The sequence below is a fragment of the Pogona vitticeps genome, chromosome 5 (genome assembly GCF_051106095.1).
Source record: "Pogona vitticeps strain Pit_001003342236 chromosome 5, PviZW2.1, whole genome shotgun sequence".
NCBI lineage: Eukaryota > Metazoa > Chordata > Lepidosauria > Squamata > Agamidae > Pogona > Pogona vitticeps.
Window position 1 is genome coordinate 31,287,412 of NC_135787.1, and position 21,527 is coordinate 31,308,938.

Sequence of the window (21,527 nt, forward strand, 5' to 3'; positions counted from 1 at the left end):
TCATTTGAATAGCCTTTAATTTTCAGATTTTTAAATAAGTTTGGCAAATAAATAAACAACATTCCTGAATTTCACACAGTACAGGTAATAAATATTAATTAAATTAAAATACATTTCATAGTTTTTAGGACATGAATACCCAAGCCATGTTAAAACACATACTAAAATGTCTACTGATAACATTTATGACTGATATCATAAAATATTCTTAATCCTCCCTGGGAGAAAATTAATTTCCCACTGTTTGTAACAGTGTAAAAATATATAGGGCTGTTCAACTCAGATGATTACAGGAATTCCTACTTTCTTCTGCCCCCTGCAGTATTACAGATCTATTTATACACGAAAATGAATTGAACTTGGCCATGTCTCATCTTGCTTTTTTCTTGAATTCTTCTTCTCATTAAACCACCAATGCCAGAGACTGCAAGAAGGAATCCTGTCTTCAAAATTTCAGCAATATAACAATCCAGTTTTAATTTGCTTAGATAAACAAGACCATATTTTTGTAGATTATTTCACATATTTTCATTCAGATCTGCTCTGTGTAAATTGCAATATTCTAAAACTGACACATTACAAGTTTCTGTAGTATTAGTGCTGTGTGTGTTAGGATATTTGTCACCATACCATTGAAAACATGCCAGTTGTGCTTGACTTTGGAGGTTAAGTAGGGTTGGCATGGTTAGTATTTGAATGACAGACCACCATCAAATACTGGGAATTTGTAGCTAAGACTACAAAAGTATTCTATCTGAAATCCTAGAAAGTTGCTGCCAGTCAACGGTTAACTGTTCTGGGCTATGTGGACAAATGCCTAACTCAGTATAATGCAGCTTCCTGTCTCTAACAGTCAAAGAAGAATATATGCATAAATTCTGACTTGCATAGTACAGTCTGTGTATATTTAGTCAGAAGTTCCACTCTATGGTTTTGCTGCTCAATAAGTGAGTACAGAAATGCAGCTTTAATGCTGCTACTTAAAATATAAAAGAACATGTTTTTAACCTATGGCCAGACAAGCTGAAGAATGGATAATATTACAATGGCAATCTGTTTCATCCAAGATAAATATAAAATCTGGTTTTATTTTAAATAGTTTAATGTGAAGCATATTAAGCTCAGTTTAAGGAAGAACAAGAATGAATCCTACTTTCCTTTTGATTTATATATATTTATACTACTTTCATATAGAATGTACAAATGTAGAATTCATGCCCCTAATATACATTTATGAATGCTATGTGTGTGTGTAAATAATAACTTTTGGCTATAAATGGAAAGCCGCTAGGAAAATGTTATGTACACATGCATACAATCTATCTGGATAAAACAGATGGCAGGGTTCAAACTTTGCTGTTTAGTGGTCACTCATAGTCCCAGCAATAGCAGACCCATTAAATCATAGGCTGAGAGCATGTTGCACAACTCCACAAGCACAAGAGGAATGATGTGAGCAGCAGGAGCAACAGCAATCACTGCTCATTAAAGGCTTCCTTTCACAGTTTTGGGGAGCATGAGAATTCCTTGCATTGTGCACAAATTGTGTGCGCCTCAAAATAGCCTCTAATTAGTAGCAGTTTGTCTTCATCCAGTAGTGATTTGCTGATGTCCTCCCCTGTTGCACACTTGGAACTGCATTACCTGATTTTAGCCATTGTGGACTTGGTAAGCCAATACAGTGGTGCCTCGCATTACAATGTTAATTCGTTCCAGTGAAATCGTTGTAGAATGAAAACGTCATAAAGCGAAATTAAAAAGCCCATAGAAATGCATTAAAACCCATTTAATGCATTCCGATGGGCTGGAAACTCATCGTCCAGCAAAGATCTTCCATAGGACAACCATTTTCAGTGCCTGTGCAGCGAGGAATCCATTCCAGAAAACAGTGGGGGGCCATTTTGAAACCGCCGATCAGCTGTTAGAAAATCATTGTTTTGTGAAGAATCGGTTCCCGAAGCAGGGAACCGATCATCGCAAAGCGAAATTCCCCCATAGGAAACATAGAAAAGCGATCGCAAAAAGTTTGTCATAATGCGGTTTCGTTGTTAAACGGAGTGATCGTAAAGCGAGGCACCACTGTACTTGGGTAAGTTCCACTGAGTCAATGGGTTTGCTCTATTGGGAGTTAAACTAGGTGTAGATTACTGGGTGGTTTGGAAGTACAGGTCAAGAGTAAGTTTATAATTTGCTCCTCTTACTTTAGAAGCAGTATATTCTATAAATCATGTGACTAAATTTTTCTATAAAAACATGATATACCTAATAGTCCAGTTCCAGCCCAATGTACAAGAGGCAGTTGTTTATGATAGTGGATAGCCCTGGAATTAGCTATTACTCACAGTATTGAAGCAGAAACTTTTTTTAAAAGATTTGTTACATCTTAAGAGAATTACTCAGTTATTAAAACCATTAAAATACCTATGGAAATAGCTATAAGAACTCAGAGGGTAATTAAAATATGTGAGTTTTAGCATGGGTTTTAAAAACACTTTTTCTTTCAATATGAATAAATAAATTATACTGATATTCTTTTAAATCCAAGTGTATATATAACATACTACCTGAAATCCAGTCACAATTTGCAACTAGAGTAGGTCCATTCAACCAGTGGGAATTTAGTAAGTTCCAGTGATTCAACAGCCTACACTACTTAAGACTTAAGACTAGATTTCAGCCATAGAGTTATTTCAGAGTACATCTGCTACCAAAAACTTGATTAGTGAAGAATATCTACAGTTGTATAGTTGTTTGACATATTATAGAGGCTGGGCGATTGTAGTCTTCATATTCTGCAAGTAATTCAACTGTAAACAAAATATGTTCAGAAAAAAAGGTTAGATAACATAATAGCAAATTGTGTTCATAGGCAAAGTAAAGGGCAAAATGCCAAGGACATAAAATCACATGAATAAATCTGTTACCCGTTGTAGCAGTAACTGAAAGTTCCTCAAAAAAATTTTTGGCGGTTGCAGATCGTAACTGTTGCAAGATTGACAGTTCTGAAAAATAATGAAAAATGATTATAATTTAGTACAGTACATACTTTCAAGAATGTACATCAACATAATGCAAACAATTGTTTTTTTTTTGTTCCATTATAACAACCTAATATAGTACTGTATTTACCTTACAGGTGTGACATTAAACAGCGAGTCTCATGTGTCACTTGTTCATTCACTCTACATGATCTCCTTATCCAGTGTTTATCCTCTATAGATCCTATTCAGATTATGGAACTCTTTAAGAGTGCAGACCACTGCATGTCCATTAAGAAATAAACTCCTTCAAGTTCAATGACAAATGTAGGTAGAATTGCAAGCTGACGTCCCATAACATTTGATCTCATCCTATTGCCTTTGGGCCTAGGTTAGGTACCACTGAACATTTTTGTTATTTGAGCGTACTATCTACTCATTGAAGAAAATGTATCACATATTAAGTGCAACCTCTAACAATGAGGCAATTTACCTGTATATGTAGTGAAAGATGGTAACATTTAGGTGTTGAAAGTATAAATCTGTGCCTCCCAGAAGGGGGGCTAGTTGAAATCACTCAAAGCGGGCGGTTGATGGGAGTTATGGACACTGCCATCTATGTGACTCTGGGCAAGCTGCTCAGTTTCAGTGTGCCACCAGAAAGAGAGACTGTTAAACTACTTCTGAGTAGAAAATCTCAGTAGGATCACCATAATCAGAATCTACTTGAAAGCACATAATTCATTATTAGACATACCGGATTTGTGTCAGTGAGATTAGTATATCTATGAGAAGACTTGAGGCGGAGAAGCATGTTGTTGAAATCGTTTTCGTTTTTATGGTCCACTGGTTCTAGTAATGAGGATTGATTGACAAAGCACTTGAAAACAGAGAGCAGGCAGTCCTAGAATAATAATAATGAGAAGAATGAAATCATTGTACTATTGAAATATATGATATTTCTGGTTTTGTAATTTACATTTGGATGGCCACTTTATCTTCCCCTATAAGCAGCTTCCTATGCATACTAATTTTATTCATTTATGCTGCTGTTCATGACCTTAACAAGTATAGTTGGCAATTATTAGAGGCATTTTACATACCTGTTCACAGCACTTGGAGCAAAAATAGTTTTATTCCCCCTCCACCTTTGATGCTTGCATGAAAACTGTAGAAATTTAACTATTCTATATTTTGCATGTTGAACTCTTTTGTGTGTGGAAGAAAATTCCCACAGTAAAGAAAGAAGCCTGGCTGGATCAAACCAAAGGTTTTTCTAGTTCCTCATCCTTTCTTCAAAAATGACAATGCCAGAGATATCTGGGAAGTCCACAAACCAGGCCAGCAAACATGGTTCCTTAAATCCTGTGATCTGCCTTTTGTCTTCTTGAATGATTTGTTGCCTTTAGGACTTTCCTTCTGCACTGCTCCCCCCTCCGGCATTTGTATGAAAAAAATAGTAGTAGCCTATGAGAAGTGGCAGGCAGTCCACAATAAGCAAGACACCCTGTTGCAATTATCTGAGATAAGTCTCTGCTATTTAATTCCCAAATGAATTTTTCAAAAGTTAGTCTATGTTTATATTTAAAATAATATATGCCTATATTTACAGTATGAACTATGAAAGATTAGAGGAATTAGTTGCTTGTTTTGTAACACTTAATCCCTGGGCCATAGGATCTATAATTGTTACTGTTTCAATTATATTACGAAAGTCACACATTGGTGATTTATCTCATCTTTTTAATAATACAGTAATCACCTTAACTTAATGGAGGGAAATGAATTCATAATGTTCTGTTTTCCAGATATTTATTTTTTTTCATGTATGACTTTACTGGCTTTATTCCAGTCATATTAGTTCAATTAGTTCAATTCAGAGACTTTTCTTCTCTGAACTGCAAATTTAAGAAATAAAATTGGCATAAATAGGATTGATATATTTGTTTCAAAGCAACCTGATCAGTAACCTGATTATATCTCATTACAGCCACAACTGCACACTCACAAAACTATTTTTGTGGAATGAAGCATTCATCAAGCATGTTGCAAAACAAACCACAAAGCTGATCTTTTTTGGTTTTAGGTACAACTAACAACAGCAACTCTGAGAAGGCTGTACTAGATGACTTAGGGTACAATCAGGTAGTGTGTTTTTTTTTCCTGTGGTTTGACTTTGCTTTATTTTCCGGTGACTACATGAGTTTTCTGGTAATCCTAAACCGGCTCAGCCCTTATCCATGCTCACCCACAGCTTTTTCTGTCTCTGGCCGGGGTTACTAGGTTATTTGGGGGGGGGGGGTAGGGTCATTCTGTTTCAGTTTGATTGCTCGGTTGAGCCAAAATGATCCCCATGCATCCCATCATTAAAGTAAAAAAGTAAAGTATTTTTTTTAAAAAAAATCAGCTTTCTATACAGGGTGAGACAGAAAAGGATGGGGAGGGGAATATCTCTTTTTTTTGGTGTTGCTTAAAACCCAGTGCTAAGTTACTTGGCCATACGTGGTGTTAACCCAATTATCTGACATGCTGCTTATTAATAAAGAAACTTTTTTCCCCGGCTTTCCTCTGCTCCACTGTCAGGATGCTAGGGGAGATATTAGAGTCCAGTGCTATGTCACTTGGTGGCAAGCCAGTTCACTAGCATGCCACTGACCTATAGAATTCATCACAGAGTAGAAGACAGGAGAGCATGTGGGTGCTAATAGGGTTGCTTTGGGGGTGCAATGTTGTTACCGTATTTTTCCGTTTATAAGACGATCCAATGTATAAGATGGCCCCCACTTTTCTAACTCCAAATTAGAAAATTTTATCCCTGCTTTTCCCTTCCTTTTGCTAAGCCATGGAGTTTAGCAAAAGGAAGGGGAAAGCAGGGATCAAAGGGCTCTCTTTGACCATTGCTTTCCCCTTCCTTTTTGCGAAGCCCCGTGGCTTCGCAAAAGGCAGGGAGAAGCAGCTGTCAACATGACTGCCACTTTTCCCTGCCTTTTGCAAAGCCATGGGGCTCTGCCTCATGCTGCTGCCTTCCAAATATAAAACAACCCTCAATTTTTTCTCTAATTATTTTAGGAAAAAGTGTTGTTTTATACACGGAAAAATATGGTACTTACCCAAAGCTACTCAATCCTTATATATGGATGCAAATAGCATACTGCACCTCAAAGCCACCCTGTTTAGCCCAATTCAATTGGATTGTCTAGTCACACCCTTATTCTGGCTAAACTTTATCTGAAAATCCAGAGGTAAAAGTAATTGTAAACTGATATAAATGGCGGTTATTTTAAATAGTTTGCTTTTTATAAAGTGATTATTGTGTGGAGTATAGTGCATTGACGTGGACAGGAGAAACATGGATTAAAATACCTACTCTGATATGAATTTTATCTGTTGTCCTCCAACCACTTACCATTTCCAAGCCTATGCTGTAGCATAGTGCGATTATGAGGATAAAATGGGGGTAGGGACCCTACTCTTGAGCTCCTTAGAAGAAAGCTAAAGCTCATAGTTAAAAGTCACGTATATTTCATGTGCAATCAGATTTTCAAATTTAACTTGTCAGTGAACAAACACAAAGCAAAGAACTGTAAATGCTAGAAATTCAGATGAGTCAGTCATCAGGTGCAATGCCAACTCCAATAGTGAGATAGCATCTTTTCTAAATGCATGCTAAGTGTATCATCTTGTTTAACCCTAGGATGCTCCTGTAAGAAGAATTGTATGTAATGATAAATTTACTTCTGCTGTACACATATTGCTTTTGTGAACCAGGAAGGAAGCACCCTGACCTACATAGTAGCAGAGCTCTGTGATTTGGAGCACAGATAGCAGTATCCTGTGGTGTGCCCTAGTACTCTTCTCCACCTCTGTAAAGCCTCCACAATAATCTTAGTGCAGCTTTTGGAGGATCAGTTGTCCTTGGCCATTCCCTGGGAAGTTGCCTATCTCTAGTCTAAAGCAAAACAAGAACAGAGGGGAAATTAATAGCAATTCATGGTGGACAAGATATCCTAGCGCTGCTGTCTGTGCTCAGCCATGAAACCCTCTAGGGAGTGATAATGGCAAACCACTTTTTGAACATCTCACATGCTTTAAAAACCCTATTGGGATCACCATAATTTGGAAGCAACTTCGTAGTACATAACAGTCATAACAGGTTGTGCTGTCACTGAAAAGTCCTCATTTCATGTGCTGACTTGCCTCAGTACCTGAGATGAGGATGCCACGGAGGGCTTCAGAAACCGATCTTAAGATCCAGGGATGTCTGTATGGCAAAATACAGCACTTCAGATATCAGGTTATAGATCAGTGGTCCCCAACCTTGGGCCTCCAGATGTTCTTGGACTTCAACTCCCAGAAATTCTGGACAGCAGAGGTGGGGGTGAAGGCTTCTGGGAGTTGCAGTCCAAGAACATTGGAGGCCCAAGGTTGGAGACCATTGATCTAGATTCTCCAGTTGCAAAACCAGCACTTTAAATTGAGCCTGGAAACAGCCGATTGGTACAGACTTGGAATTGTACATAACAATCAGCGGGGATCAGAAAAAAGTCTGTTTCCAAGTCAGTCCAGTTGATGTTTCCAAGCTGTTTTAAAGGCAGTCACACATACACAGAACTGTTGTAGTCTGCAGGTAACTGAAAAAAGTAGCTGAGATAATGTCGGTCTTGTGCAGAAAACACTACAGCTGGCCTATCAGGATGAGTTGCTTAAAAGGCAATAGGAACCGTTGTATCCTTTTGTACATCCAAGGACAAGAGCTAGTCCAAAACCACTCCCTATTTTGCACTAGAATTCATAGAATAAGGGTGTTTCCTACTAAAATGGGTCCGAAGAATTATGTCAGTGTTTACCACTGTATAAAAGTTATACCACAGTAAAATGAGGAAGCTTCTTCAGTACCAGAAAACAATAGGTCAGGATATTAAAAGCTTGGTGTGTGTGTGAAACCACTAACTTCCTGACACATGATAGACTATATTGTGACTGTATGGTCGACAAGTTATGATACAGATATGATTAGTCATTAACTGTGGCTACTTTGCTTCTGGAATCCTAGCATATTTTTCTAAGCAGTAAGCAAGATCTTTTGATACAAATATTTAAACATTTGAAGATGCCAGTTTGGTGTATACTCTAGCACTTCCAAACTGCATTGCAAGTTATCAAAGACGCAAGATATAACAAAAAAGTAGAATTTTTTTTGGCTCATCATAACAACTTGAAAACAAAAACTGACAACTTTTGTACCATTAACAGAATGTAGTAGAGCTGAAGGAAATTGGGTGAGTATGTTTTCTATTCCTTTTTCATATTTATAGATGTGTATTATGCACAATCTACACTTAGATTGTAGTTGTAATGTATGCTGTGATAAAAAGAATCCATATACAGTAATTTAAAACATATCTTAATTTTTAGCAGTTAATGAAGCAGTGTTATTATGCACATAGCTACTTTCTAAACATATTCGGAATTTTTAAAATTTTGTGTTTCTAATTTCAAAATTCTTTGTAATGATCCCAGATTTTAGAAGTATAACATAAAATCATGCTAATAAATACGTACATATAACTGTTAAAGCAGTTTTTCTCCCCCCAAACCTTTCATGAACAAAACCATACTGTATTAAAAACTGTGCAACTGATACATTTTAGTGAACAAAGTATGTATGTTAAATAGTCAATGGGTGGTCTTATAGAATATGATGATGTAGCTAAGCATATGTTACAAACCCATCCTAAGCAGGGCACCATAAACCTCTCATAAACTGCCATGAACTCTCAGAAGTAAGAGTATTGTAGAAGTGTTAGGAAAAAGAGGTTTTTGAGCTGCCAATGTAAAGTTTGCTGCTCTGCTAGCAAAGATAGCCCACTAAAATGTGTCAGATCTTTGACTTTGGCGTTAACATGTTATTAACTTTACAGTTTCCTAATAAGTTATCCATGTTGCTTGTGATAACTGTATTGTCCTGTGTTATTAATTTAGAAAGGAATAAGATTGTAGCCATGCAAATTGACAGGTATTCTTATCTTTATTCAGTAACAGAACTGGTTAATTTTAAATTATTGCTTCTCAGAGTGGTATAAATATACCAGATGGGCGGGATATAAATCAAATAAATAAATAAATAAATAAATAAATAAATAAATAAATAAATAAATAAATTTTCTGGCAGTTTCTACCAGGCCAGTTTATCTGGCAAAAGGGCAACCCTGTAAAAGCAATACATATTGCAAGTAGCTGTTACATACCTATTTTATACATTGCAATATGTATTACTCAAAGTCTTCTAGACATGCTAACAATAACCAGTTTTTGAAAAGGAAAAATAAAATGTTTGTTACATTCAGAAACACTGCTGTGACAGTCTTACCTGAAAAGCTCCTTGTGGTGAATGTAGCTTGTTAGTATCCTACAGAAATACAAAAATAGATAAATTTTATATTTGATATACATTTTCAATAACTACAGTAGAAAGAATATTTTTCATAGCAAATACTGAGAATGATTTCATCATTTATTTAGACTGTCAAGGACAATGTACTTACCATTTTTGCTACTTCATTCAAGTGTCCTACAGTTTTAAAAAGCTCCTCGAACACTATAGGTGACATCCTTCCTAAGCTGATAGAGCAAATAGAAAGCAGACAACAGAATAGCAGCTTTTCCATGTTTTAGGAGTTTTAAATTAAAGATAGATAATAACTGCTCTCTGAAGAGTGAGATTAATGTTCTCAGGTCCATTATACCTACCTTTTTATTAAGACTTTATGGAGAGATAAGAAAACCACACACTGTATTTCAGTTTGGAAAGCTTTATTTCATGGATTAATGAGTAACCCCTATTTTTCTTTTCCACTGGCAAGATGCGTATAGGTGAGAGAGGTTGTGCGTAGGAGCAGGGATTTATGAATTGAATGAAAATATGTCCCATTCGCATGACAGGAAAAAAGTGAGAGGGTGAATTCCAATTTTCAGTATGAGTCAAATGCTACAATATAAGACACACATAAATAAATAAAGATGCTGTGTGCTTCCACTGCTGCTCATGGACGCTTCCCTGTCTTAATATGGCAAACAAATTTCCACACTAACAGCTCAAATTTTATCACAGCTTCTCACTCAAAATCTGATTTGCTCATTGTGTACTCCTATCTAACACATAGATAAGAATTTCCTAAATATATAGGGGAATGTACAATATAGAAACGGGTAACTGCGAAGTTTATCATCTTATGAATGTCACTGAGTCTGAATCACTGGGGTCTGAACCACCTGAAGGTTAGCTCAAACAAACAATCTAAAATGTTAAAGAATTCTTTGGAACTGTTTCAAATGAGGAATTGCTAATGTGAAAGTGTTTTATGTCATAATTCCATTTCACATGAAAGCTTGATACATTGAAGAGAAGTGTAGTAAACTTTCCATGTTTCTTTAATGATCTCTTTATCCCATTCTTTTCTTTAGATGAAAAGAGGACAGCAAATGTGGTTATCTCCCCACTCCCCTACCCTGTCTTAACTTGATAACAACCCTGTGAGGTTGTTCAGACTGAGATGATAGCTGTCCCCTGGGGGCTTATTTATTTCCACATAAACAAAATATCCAGTATGTCTGATACCTTATTTTTTGCTGAACTAAGCAGAGTTTCAAATCTTAAGAGATTTTGTGTATTGAAACTAAGGTGGATTTCCACTGTTTAATTTGTACTAGATTGTTGTTTCTTGGCTGTACCTTATTCTCATTTGATTAACATAAGTAGATAATTATAAATTATAGTTGTTACCTCACTCTCTCAGAAAGTGCAATTGAAATTCAGTGTGATATCTTGTATTTGCATTTTCCACATACATACAAATCCTGGAATTTTGTCTTATTGTACATGCCAGTGACTCTATACATTCAGTATTAAGAGGAGATAAAGTGCACCCCTCAAGGAGAGAGGGGAAAAATTAGAAAATATGCCATACGTAATCACTCTCAACGTAGAAGAAAGGTAAAATATTCAAACAAATTCAAGAATTCAGGCAGAAAATGAAACTCATTCAAAGCTGCGAAGATTATACCACCAGTTAATTTTTTTCAAATCCTTTCTTGGCATCATAAAAAGCAGAAAAATAACTTCTTTTAGTAGTTAGTGGCTGAAATCCTGTTGCTTTGTTGCACATGCAAAAGGCAAGCAGTGTAACATTCAGTTGCTTCTACCTGCTAATTATTGAATCACCACTGGGATTTTAGGGGGTATGCATACCTGCTGGCTTTATGTGTGCATGGGAATCCCAGCAGAAAGTCATTAACTGCCAGCTAGAAGCAACTGAATGTTATGTCATTTGACTTCTGCATGTGTAACAACAGGATTTCAGCCAGTACAATTAAATTTTTGACCAATATTAAGAGATCTTCTCCCTGACTATGGTAGATCGCTCGGTGTTTTTAAGAGCCAATTAAAAACTTGGCTCTTCAGGCAGGCCTTCCCTCCTGTCAGTTCTTGAATTCTATCTTTCTGTTCTTGCATTTCCCCATCTTGACCATACTATATTATTGTTTAAATGTTTTTATGATTATGAATGTCGTTTATTTTGATTGTGATGTTTTATTGTCATTTAATGATATTTTATGATTTTGTAAGCCGCCCCGAGTAGACGATGTCTAGGGGGGCGGGGTATAAATCGAATGAATGAATGAATGAATGAATGAATAAATAAATAAATAAATAAATAAATAAATAAATAAATAAAACCAGCTTGGTCTGGGTAGATTAATGTAGCTATGAATCTTTTGGAGTCTGTTAGCCAGTTTGCAGCAAGTATTTTAACATCAATTTTGAGCAAGAAAATGGTGCTATAGTTTGTACACACGGGAGAGATTCTTCTCTGTGCCAGCTCTCAGATTATGGAATACTCTTCCTTGGGAGATCAGGTTGGCCTCCTCCCATTTATCCTTCTCCCAATAACTGAAAATCTATCTCTTGAGGCAGGCTTTTAACAATCATCATTACGTGCTTTTTAAAGAGTTAATATAGTTTTCAATGTTTTCTTGCCTTTAATTAAACAATTGTATTTTAACTTGAAAATTCTTTATTTGTTTTTTAATGCTTATCTTATCATGTGTTTAATTTTATTCCTTTTAATATTGTGAGCCATCTTAGGTCCCCTTATTGGGAGAAAGGCGACCTATAAATAAAACCAATAAAATAAAATAAATAATAGTATGATCTGTACCTGGTTTGGGAACAACAGAAATAGATTCCAAAAAGAGAACCTGGGGAAGCATCTGCTTCAGAACATTTTTCATACAAACAAACAAGTCTAGGTGCAAAATCTGTGAATATGTTTCATACAATTCAGCAGAAAAACCATCCAAGCTGCAGAGTTTTCCATTTTTCATAGTTTAAATAGCTGTTTCAGTGGTGAAGTGTGTATTAGAAAATTTCTGTATTGTCCTAAAAATTGATAAAGTGAGGGTTCACTGGTGATCTTGATCAGGTCACTTATCAGTTTATCAGTTTGATACTGTTTTGGTATCAAAACCAATTTTCCTGAGAGCAGGATATAAACTATACTAACAAAGTCAGGTAGTAGGAGCAGAATCAGTGGCACTGGAGAGAAGAATTAGATCTAAACCTGCTTGAGATACCTGTAGTTTGTAGAAGTGCCAAAACTTTATTAAAAAAAAAAACTCCACAAACATCATCCATATTGATCCCTCTTCACACCAACAAAAAAAAGCCCCAGTTTAATTAGAATGCCATTATTTGGCTGTCAGTATACAGCAATCCCAATAACACAAGTTTCCTGGTTAGCTTTAAGAAAGCCCATCAAAGATACAATATGAAACAGTAAAAACTGCTGGATCAATTAGATTAAGAGGCTCAGGTGAATACTAAAGTTCTCAACAGTTTCTGAAAGACCCTAATGTTGTTGCTGTGCTTAGAAGCTACAGGATGTTTAATGTACCAGAAAAAACAGTTGGAGGAAGGAGAAGTGGAATGGTCTATTCAACATCCTTATCCTGAAAGAAAGCATGACTAGCTGGTGGAAATCCTGCTCTTAATTATTTTTAAATCTTAAATATTTTACCCCTCCTTTCTCCTTAAAAAGACTGCTATGTGAGGATATATTAGAACATTTTCTTGTAGATGCCATATATTATAATACTAATGTTTAGTTGGATCCTATGGGTTGACCGTGTAAATGGAGATGTTTTGATTTTTCCAATCCACACTACTCATTGCATCTCTGGGTACCACAACTATCCTGTGATGGGGCAGGGCATTGGATGGTACAAGTGGTTGCAGGAGGAAGCTGCAAATCACATTCCATAAATAGCAATGCACAAGAGTTCTCAAGGATCCAGCCTGTTAAGTAAAAGGATGGATATTGATCGTGTGTAACTGCAACTTAGCCTAAAAGTGACAGGATTGAGCATCCACCTTATTGCCATATTGCACACATCCACTTAGATTTTTATTCCAGTAATATATACACCCTGCACCTGCTGTGCCACATTGGCATTCCCACCACAACTTGCAATCTCTAAAAAATACAGAGGACTCAATAAAACAAAACAAAGCAAAACAACAGTGTTATAATAGCGATCCATGACAACACAGTGTAGAATGAAAGCAACATGGCCTGTTCAAAATTTGGATTAGCTGCAAAGCCTGAGAGATAATTGTGCATTTGCCTAGTCCTGGAACAGGGGTAGAGTGGATATCAGCCCACACTCAGCAGGCAGGAGCATGTGAGGAGCAATTTCTCCACAGCATGCTGTGGAGTTGCTACCACTGTTTCTGTTGTGAAGTTTTTTGTTGTTGTTGTTGTCTTCATCATCATAATCTTTGCTCTTGAAGGAACTGATGTGTCCCTTATCTGATAACAGCATATATTTTCCTGTCATGTTATTTAGAAACATACTGGTGCAACAACTTGTATGCTTGAAACTTAAATTGCTTTCATCAGAATTGCTGACCAGGCAACTGATCTCAGTCCTCACAAGTCTTCCCTTTTTGTCACTTGCTACTCAGCTATCTTAAGTTCTTAAAATCCTCACACATAGATTTTCCCCACCCACCTTAAACTAAGAAATGCTTTTTTCAACAGCTTAGTCATCACTGGGTTAGATACAGTTCAACCTGTTAAACCCTACTAATGAAAATAACTTCTTTCAATGAATTGCAGTTAAATAATCCTGTAATAATTTAATGCAGTTTAGTTTCAGAAGGATAAAGAAATGATGGGTGTGAAATGAGTCCTCAAGGGAGAATAATTTGAAATGGTTTATTTTCTTTTTAAAAAGAGCCTTATGCCTTTTGTCTTGGCTATTACCAATCATAAAAGTACAATGGGAAATGCTTCTGAAGTAGGTGATTCATCGTTTCTCTGCATGCCACTAAAAACAAAACAATAATATGATTCACTGTAGAAAGTATAAATGAAGTTAATCATCATCACGTTCTCTTTTTCTTTGCATGATCATCTGTATGGCAATTCTGAGGTTACCATTCTTGCAATGTGGTAGCATTTTACTTGAAAATGGTATGATAAATGCAATGATGCTTCCGGGGACTTTCTAAATGTATTTGCTGGTTAATTCAGTTCTCATGACATCATTGATAGACTAAGCAATTTTGCTCAGCAAACGTTTTCCACAGAACATGTTGCAGTGTTCCATTTTGAAAAAAATAAGAACACATCCTGTAGTTTTGTTTAGCTCAGTGCCCAAATATTTCTGCATTTCTGTTATTTCCTTTTATTTTTTCCATCAGATATCTAGGGTAAATCAGTTTAAATGAGAACATCAATCTGTTCTTTAACTGCCCTATAAATGTCAAGATAAATTTGAGTGAAACATGAATTTTTTTCCACAGAGCCAACAGATGTCTTTGGAATTAGTTAGGTACCGATAACTGAATGAGATATACATTCCATTGTTGTGATTTAGCAGTGATCAACACAATGACCAGTGTGCAATTCAAATTGCTACAGGGGCATTCCATAGTCCAAGGTGGGGGCTCACCTTGATGTGGCAGGGTAGTTATTTATTTATTTATTTAAAGCATTTATAGCTTGTTCTATCATAGGATCTCAGGATGGATTGCAGAGTTGTATTAAGCAAAAACCAGATTGATTACATTGATAAAAGGGCACCTGTCAAGGGGTGAGATATATTAGGCAGCAAGTGAGCAGTCAGTTCTTGAATTTCATGTGTTGGAAGCAGGAAACATGGGCAAGCAAAAAGATTGGCATGGCTTTCACAAGGGCCAAATAGTGATGGCTAGTCAACTGGGTCAGAGCATCTCCAAAACAGCAAGACTTGTAATGTGTTTCTGGTATGCAGTGGTTAGTACCTACCAAAAGTGGTACAAGGAAGAACAATCAGTGAAGGGTTGTGGATACCTGTGGCTCATTGGTGTACTATGTGGGGAGTGAAAGCTAGCCCATCTGGTCCAGTCACATAGAACAGCTACTGTAGATCAAACTGCTGCAAAATTTAATGCTGGCCATAACAGAAAGGTGTCAGAACACAACAGCATATCACAGTTTGCTATGTATGGAATTGCGCAGCTGCAGACAGGTCAGAGTGCCCATGAAATAGAAATAGAAGGGGAAGACATGGAGGCAGTGACAGATTTTATTTTCCTCGGCTCCATGATCACTGCAGATGGAGACAGCAGCCACGAAATTAAAAGATGCCTGCTTCTTGGGAGGAAAGCGATGACAAATCTTGACAGCATCTTAAAAAGGAGAGACATCACCTTGCCAACAAAAGTCCGAATAGTCAAAGCTATGGTTTTTCCTGTTGTGATGTATGGAAGTGAGAGCTGGACCATAAAGAAAGCTGACCGCCAAAGAATTGATGCCTTTGAACTGTGGTGCTGGAGGAGGCTCTTCAGAATCCCCTTGACTGCAAGGAGAACAAACTTATCCATTCTAAAGGAAATCAAGCTTGAGTGCTCACTGGAAGGACAGATCCTGAAGCTGAGGCTCCAGTACTTTGGCCATCTCATGAGAAGAAAAGACTCCTTGGAAAAAACCTTGATGTTAGGAAAGTGTGACGGCAAGAGGAGAAGGGGACGACCAAGGATGAGATGGCTGGACAGTGTTGTTGAAGCAACCAACATGAATTTGACACAACTCCTGGAGGCAGTGGAAGATAGGAGGGCCTGGCATGCTCTGGTCCATGGGGTCACGAAGAGTCGGACACGACTAAACAACTAAACGAAATGTCTAGGAGTAGAGGGGATGGAGAGAAACATGGCTTAATTGAACAATTTGTTAGATATCACACTTGAAAACACAAATCGTTAATATGCATTCCTTATAAAGTGGAGTCCTTTATTTGCCCCAGAGCATGAAATGTGTCTCCAGTGATTATCTGAGGCTATTCACAGGTGCAATTAATTTGAAAATTTATTTAAATCACAGCAGATAAACAGGAACGTAGGCAAAATATAAAAGAAATCAGAGGAAAAATAATTAATTTCTAATGTAGTACAATAAAATGATGAAATGAAAAGTGTAAAGCCAAACAATCTGGATTAAAGTGTCAGATAAAATTATAGTTTTCTCGAAGGCTTTCATGGCTGGGATCTGCTGGTTGTTGTGGGTTTTTCAGGCTCTTTGGCCGTGTTCTGAAGGTGGTTCTTCCTGACGTTTCGCCAGTCCCTGTGGCCAGCATCTTCGGAGGACTGGAGTAGGAACTCTGTCCATGCTCTGTTGACAACCCACAACAACCAAAATTATAGTTATTCAAAATAAGCCACAGTTAATTATTCATAAAACACTGCATTTTCCTCTAATCTTCCACTAGCCCTCTAGGCCTAGCTGTTTTTGGTTTAAAGATTGTGAAAGAAGGTAACAGCTACCTGAAGATTCAGGGGAATATGTGGGATAATTGATTGAGGGGAGTTGCAGTGGAAAAAAATCAGAAGGAAAAATCTAGTGAAATAGTGAGTGTGTTTGTGTGTGTGTCTGTGTGTGTGTGTGTATGAGAGAGAAAGAGAGGAATAAATAAAACACTCTAAGGTAGATGTACAATTTCTCAGCAGCAGGCTAAACCATTGCAAAAAGTGAGGCTTCTCTCAGAATCAAGGCAAACTATGACCCAAAGACCCCAAAGCAGTTAACATCTACAAAAGTAAAAATTAGATGTGAAAAAGTGAACTGAAAACTTGTGAGTGTGACTCTGAATCTTCTTCTCCCAAGCAGTGATTGCTTTTTGTTCCTCTGACACCCCTGATTTTTCTACCTTCTGACTGATATCTTTACCTTCACCTGAAATTTAATTCTGTATCAGTAGATGGCAAACTAGGAGCAAGCATGCATTGCACTACCTTCCTTACTTCCAGGAGACTAAATCATCTCAACAGGCCTTTTGTCCAATGTACCCTTGTTTAAATAATCGGTTGACAATTTAACTTTTTTCAGAATGGACCAGATCATTGTCTCGTTCAAGACAGGGGGCAAATATCCCTCCTGTAAGAGACCCTTGTCCAGCAGGCCAAGACAAAGAGGAAGTCACAAAAGCAGCAAAATCAGGGAGCTGGACAGGGGACAGATTGGATTTGTCTTCAGTGTGGAAGGGATTGCCATTCTCAAATCGGTCTCCTCAGCCACACTAGACGCTGTTCCAAGTCCTCCATACAGAGCACGTTACCATAGTCTTTCGAGACTGAAGGATGCCTAACTAACTAAAGGAGGAGTTCACAATCTGAGTGGCCCATGCAACCATCACCGCCGTGGCCGATTTTAAGAGGCAGGATCCCTACAGATGGCTTCAGTCTTAGTGCTCACAAGTAGTGACATCTGTCTGAGGCCCCAAATGTCGTCTGGTTCTAGTGAGGTTGCGGAACACAAGAGTTCAGCCTAATGGTTAGCTGCCTCACTGATATGCCTGATGTTATAAGCCTTCTTAATAGCCTTTATGGCATTACAGTATTTGCCAGACATCTTTTTTACCACAGCCTGATTAGCATCCATGGGAGCTTTTCTCCAAATGCTCTTCAGCCTTCTAACTTGTTTCATGCCTCGCAGCTCCTCTGAAAACCAGAGGGAGGAGTGAACCCTGACACAGAGAAGGCACAATGGAGTCAACTGCCCTGGTCACAGCTGAAGACCATTCTGCACCCTGGGCTTCGACACTCATGCCAACCAGCTCATCCGGAAACCCACTCAATGCATCTTGGAAACCAGTTGGATCCAGTAGCCTCTGTGGGTGGACCATTCTAATTGGGCCTTTCTCCCCACGAATACAATGAAAGTTGAGAAGATTTATGAAAGCAAAAACAGAATACTAATTTGGCAAAATCAATAATACAAGTAAGCAGGTTTTTAGTTTGTTGCAAACCATGCAGTAAATTAGAAATGAAGGAGAGTTATATCCCTAAAATTTTGCAAAAGTGATTGTCTCTTGGAAAATGAAAAGGTAAATAGCTTCATTTTTTTTAAAGAGTCATAGAAATAAACCACAGGTATACAAATAAAGCTGCATTCAAGCTTTGGCAATCTTACCAAGTTTCACTACGAAAAGGGAAATGGAAAATAAAGAAAATCACAATTGTTCGCCAATGTTACCGTAAATGTAAAGAAAATATGTAGGTGGGGATCCTGTTTCCGAAACATTCCTTTAATCTTATATAAACACTTTAACAGCCCCACGCAGATAGAAATCCCCCCCCCTCCATTGGTAGATTACTCCTCATGCTTCATGTGGCGTTCGCCACACGGTTGGGCAATTTGACGCTACATGAAGCCTTTTGACGTATTCTTCTTCTTCACATTTCCATTTCTGCTTATAAGATTTCCTGCCTGCCCCAAATTGCCTCAGACTCTGATAATTTAGATCTTAACACTTGCATACTGGTGACTAATGCAAAAAGTAAAATTTATCTCTTTAGGTTTCCCTGTAGAAAGCTTCCACTCACTTGTCACCAAAGTATACCATTTGGTGGTTAAAGGCCCAGGTGTGAGACTTCCAGGAGTTATTAAGTGCAGTGACAGTTGTTTACTTGCATACCTTCTATACTTAAAAACCAGTGGGACAGCTAATTAAATACCAGCTTTTTAAAAAATGGTATTAGAATGTTAAATCTGTTTGTACGTTCAATTAAAAGGAAGGTGTCAAGTCAATACTTTTGCAAATACTATTGATCCAGTGGGTATCCTGGTTTTTTGGATTAATAGCTGGATTTTTTGTCCATATAACTTAAAAACTAGTCACAATTTATGAAAGGAAGAATAAATCAAAGAACTTTCAAATGAAAATTATTCCAAAAGGAAACTGGAAATGCAAATATGACTCTAAAACTAACAAAGTATATGGACAGCCAGAAATGATTGAAGAATTATTAAACAGAAGAGAGATTTCTTGCTGGTAAAAAATATGTTATTTGTCATAACAGAATTCAGTATCCACTATATGCAGAAAATTCTAAGATAAGACTAAAATAATAAAACATTCAAGCCATATTACTTTAATTTACACACCATAAAATGCCTGATGATGGGCCTGAATTTTTTTTAAGTCCTCAGGATTGATTCTCATGTTTTTACTTTGCTGAGTCTACATGAAAGTATGTCACTTTGAAACTCATAACTGCATAAAGGCCAGTTTGATGTGTGATAGAACTTTGAGTACACACTGATTATATTCTCTTTTGTTTAATTTAAAAGTTTAAGAAATTAAAATATTATTTTCTTTGCATCATCTTCTTAGAACATAGCACAGTGTGTTTTATTGTTACCTAAAATCATGGCTCTAACCAATGCTGTCCCAATTTTATAGGAACAATATTAACAGTGGTTTGATTGAGACACGATTACCAAGACATGAATTTGACTGGAAATGGCGTATTCTGTGAAGTGGTGTGTTGCACGTTTTGTTAAACAAACAGTATTGGCCATAAAATCTTGTTGTGCAGCTCTGTCTCCACAAAGGGAATAATGTCATTGTAGGTGATAGATTGTGCCCACCCCAAAACTGGAAGAAGAAAAAAAGAATCATCTAATCAGTAGCAATCTGCTGCCGAAAATGACATCATTCTCTTTGCACAGGCAGAACCTGCCCAACGGGATTTGGGCAATTAGAAGATAAGCAAAGAAAATATATATTGATAATTTATTATTAGGTAAAGGTTCCCCTTGATATTTAGTCCAGTCATGTCCGACTCTAGAGCGTGGTGCTCATCCCCGTTTCCCAAGAAACAGAGCCAGCATTTGTCTGAAGACAGTTTCCATGGCCAGCGCGACTAGACACGGAACACTGTTGCCTTCCCACTGAGGTTGTACCTATTTATCTACTCACATTTTTACATGCTTTCAAATTGCTAGGTTGCCAGGAGCTGGGACAAGCGACAGGAGCTCACTCCATTGCGTAGATTCGATCTTACGACTGCTGGTCTTCCGACCTTGTAGCACAGAGGCTTCTGTGGTTTAACCCGCAGCGCCACTACATCCCTAATAATCCCTTTAATCCCTGCTTTTCCCTTCCTTTTGCTAAGCCCCGTGGTTTAGCAAAAGGAAGGGAAAGCAATGATCAAATTCAGTCCTTTAATCCCTGATTTTCCTTTCCTTTTGCTAAGCCCCATGGCTTAGCAAAAGGAAGGGAAAAGCAGCAGTCAAAGGGTTGCATAATCACTGAGCCCGCAACCAGCGGCAGAGGCAGCAGGAGCAGGAGGTGGAGACTGAGGCAAAGAAGCAGCGGGCTTGGCCACCTCTTGCTGCTGCCCATTGACTGCCACTGCCGCCACCCGATTGCAAGGGGACGATTGCTGGAGGGTGTGATTGGGTGGCAGCAGCAGCAGTTAACGGGCAGCAGTGAGAGGCAGCCGAGCCTGGCTGCTTCTTTGCCTCCGTCTCTGCCTCCTCCTCCTCCCTTCCATTTATTAAACAACCCTCAATTTTTTCTCTAATTATTTTAGGGAAAAGTATCATTTTATACACGGAAAAATATGATATATTGAACCAGAATATAAAAGATTCATTTTTACTCCAGTTTCCAGATTTTTACTCCAAATTCCAGTTTCTCATGGAATTGACTATAAGCTTCTAATTTTAGTTTGTCAAGTTCAGCATAGTCCCCTATTTGGGAATAATGCCTCCCCCTGCAAATGATTTAGGAGACATACAGCTATGCTGAATTGGAGAGGAACATGAATAACCTCCCCCCTATGCTCTATTTCTTTTAGTTATTTAAATATGTATTTACTAATGGTTATCCTTACCAACAGTTAGTCAATCTGAACACCTTTTGGTCTTCCACTTTCCAAAACATGAACATTTGACATCAAAATAAATGGTTCACAAAATTGGGAAAAAAATAGTTGAAAGCGCTGCTTACTGTTTACTATTAAAGTACTTTAAGGATTGTGCAATGTCAGCTACATGTGGACATTGAAATGGTATATATAAACATTCCTGTTAAAAGCCAATGGTCCCTTTTTATTTCAAAAATTGGCAAGGTAATCCTATACATTTCTCCAGCTGGCAAACTGCTAAACCAAGGGGGGGGGGTTGGAACTCACCTGATATTCAACTGATATTTATGATACTA

The 21,527-nt window shown here is 37.5% G+C and overlaps 1 protein-coding gene and 2 long non-coding RNA genes across 4 annotated transcripts in view; 1 reads left to right on the top strand and 2 right to left on the bottom strand.

Moving 5' to 3' along the window:
• Nucleotides 1-10,399, bottom strand: IL21 (interleukin 21). Its single transcript, XM_020781482.3, has 5 exons — nt 9,524-10,399; nt 9,349-9,387; nt 3,736-3,882; nt 2,925-3,002; nt 1-2,807 (listed from the first exon to the last, which is right to left on the bottom strand). The coding sequence occupies exons 1-5, from the start codon at nt 9,644-9,646 to the stop codon at nt 2,760-2,762; spliced, it is 435 nt and encodes a 144-aa protein (XP_020637141.3). The 5' UTR covers nt 9,647-10,399; the 3' UTR covers nt 1-2,759.
• Nucleotides 1-21,527, bottom strand: part of LOC144583228 (uncharacterized) — a 198,872-nt gene continuing 177,345 nt past the window's right edge. Inside the window, exon 2 of the long non-coding RNA XR_013536899.1 lies at nt 1-2,262. This is a non-coding gene — a long non-coding RNA (uncharacterized LOC144583228). The remainder of the gene's footprint in view (nt 2,263-21,527) is intronic.
• LOC144583229 (uncharacterized) overlaps nt 7,251-21,527 on the top strand; it is a 20,243-nt gene continuing 5,966 nt past the window's right edge. The window contains exons 1-2 of one of the 2 annotated variants that reach the window (XR_013536900.1): nt 7,251-8,257; nt 18,011-20,345. This is a non-coding gene — a long non-coding RNA (uncharacterized LOC144583229). Of the gene's footprint in view, nt 8,258-18,010; nt 20,346-21,527 lie in introns of those variants that run through there. The other variant, XR_013536901.1, reaches the window with a different exon arrangement.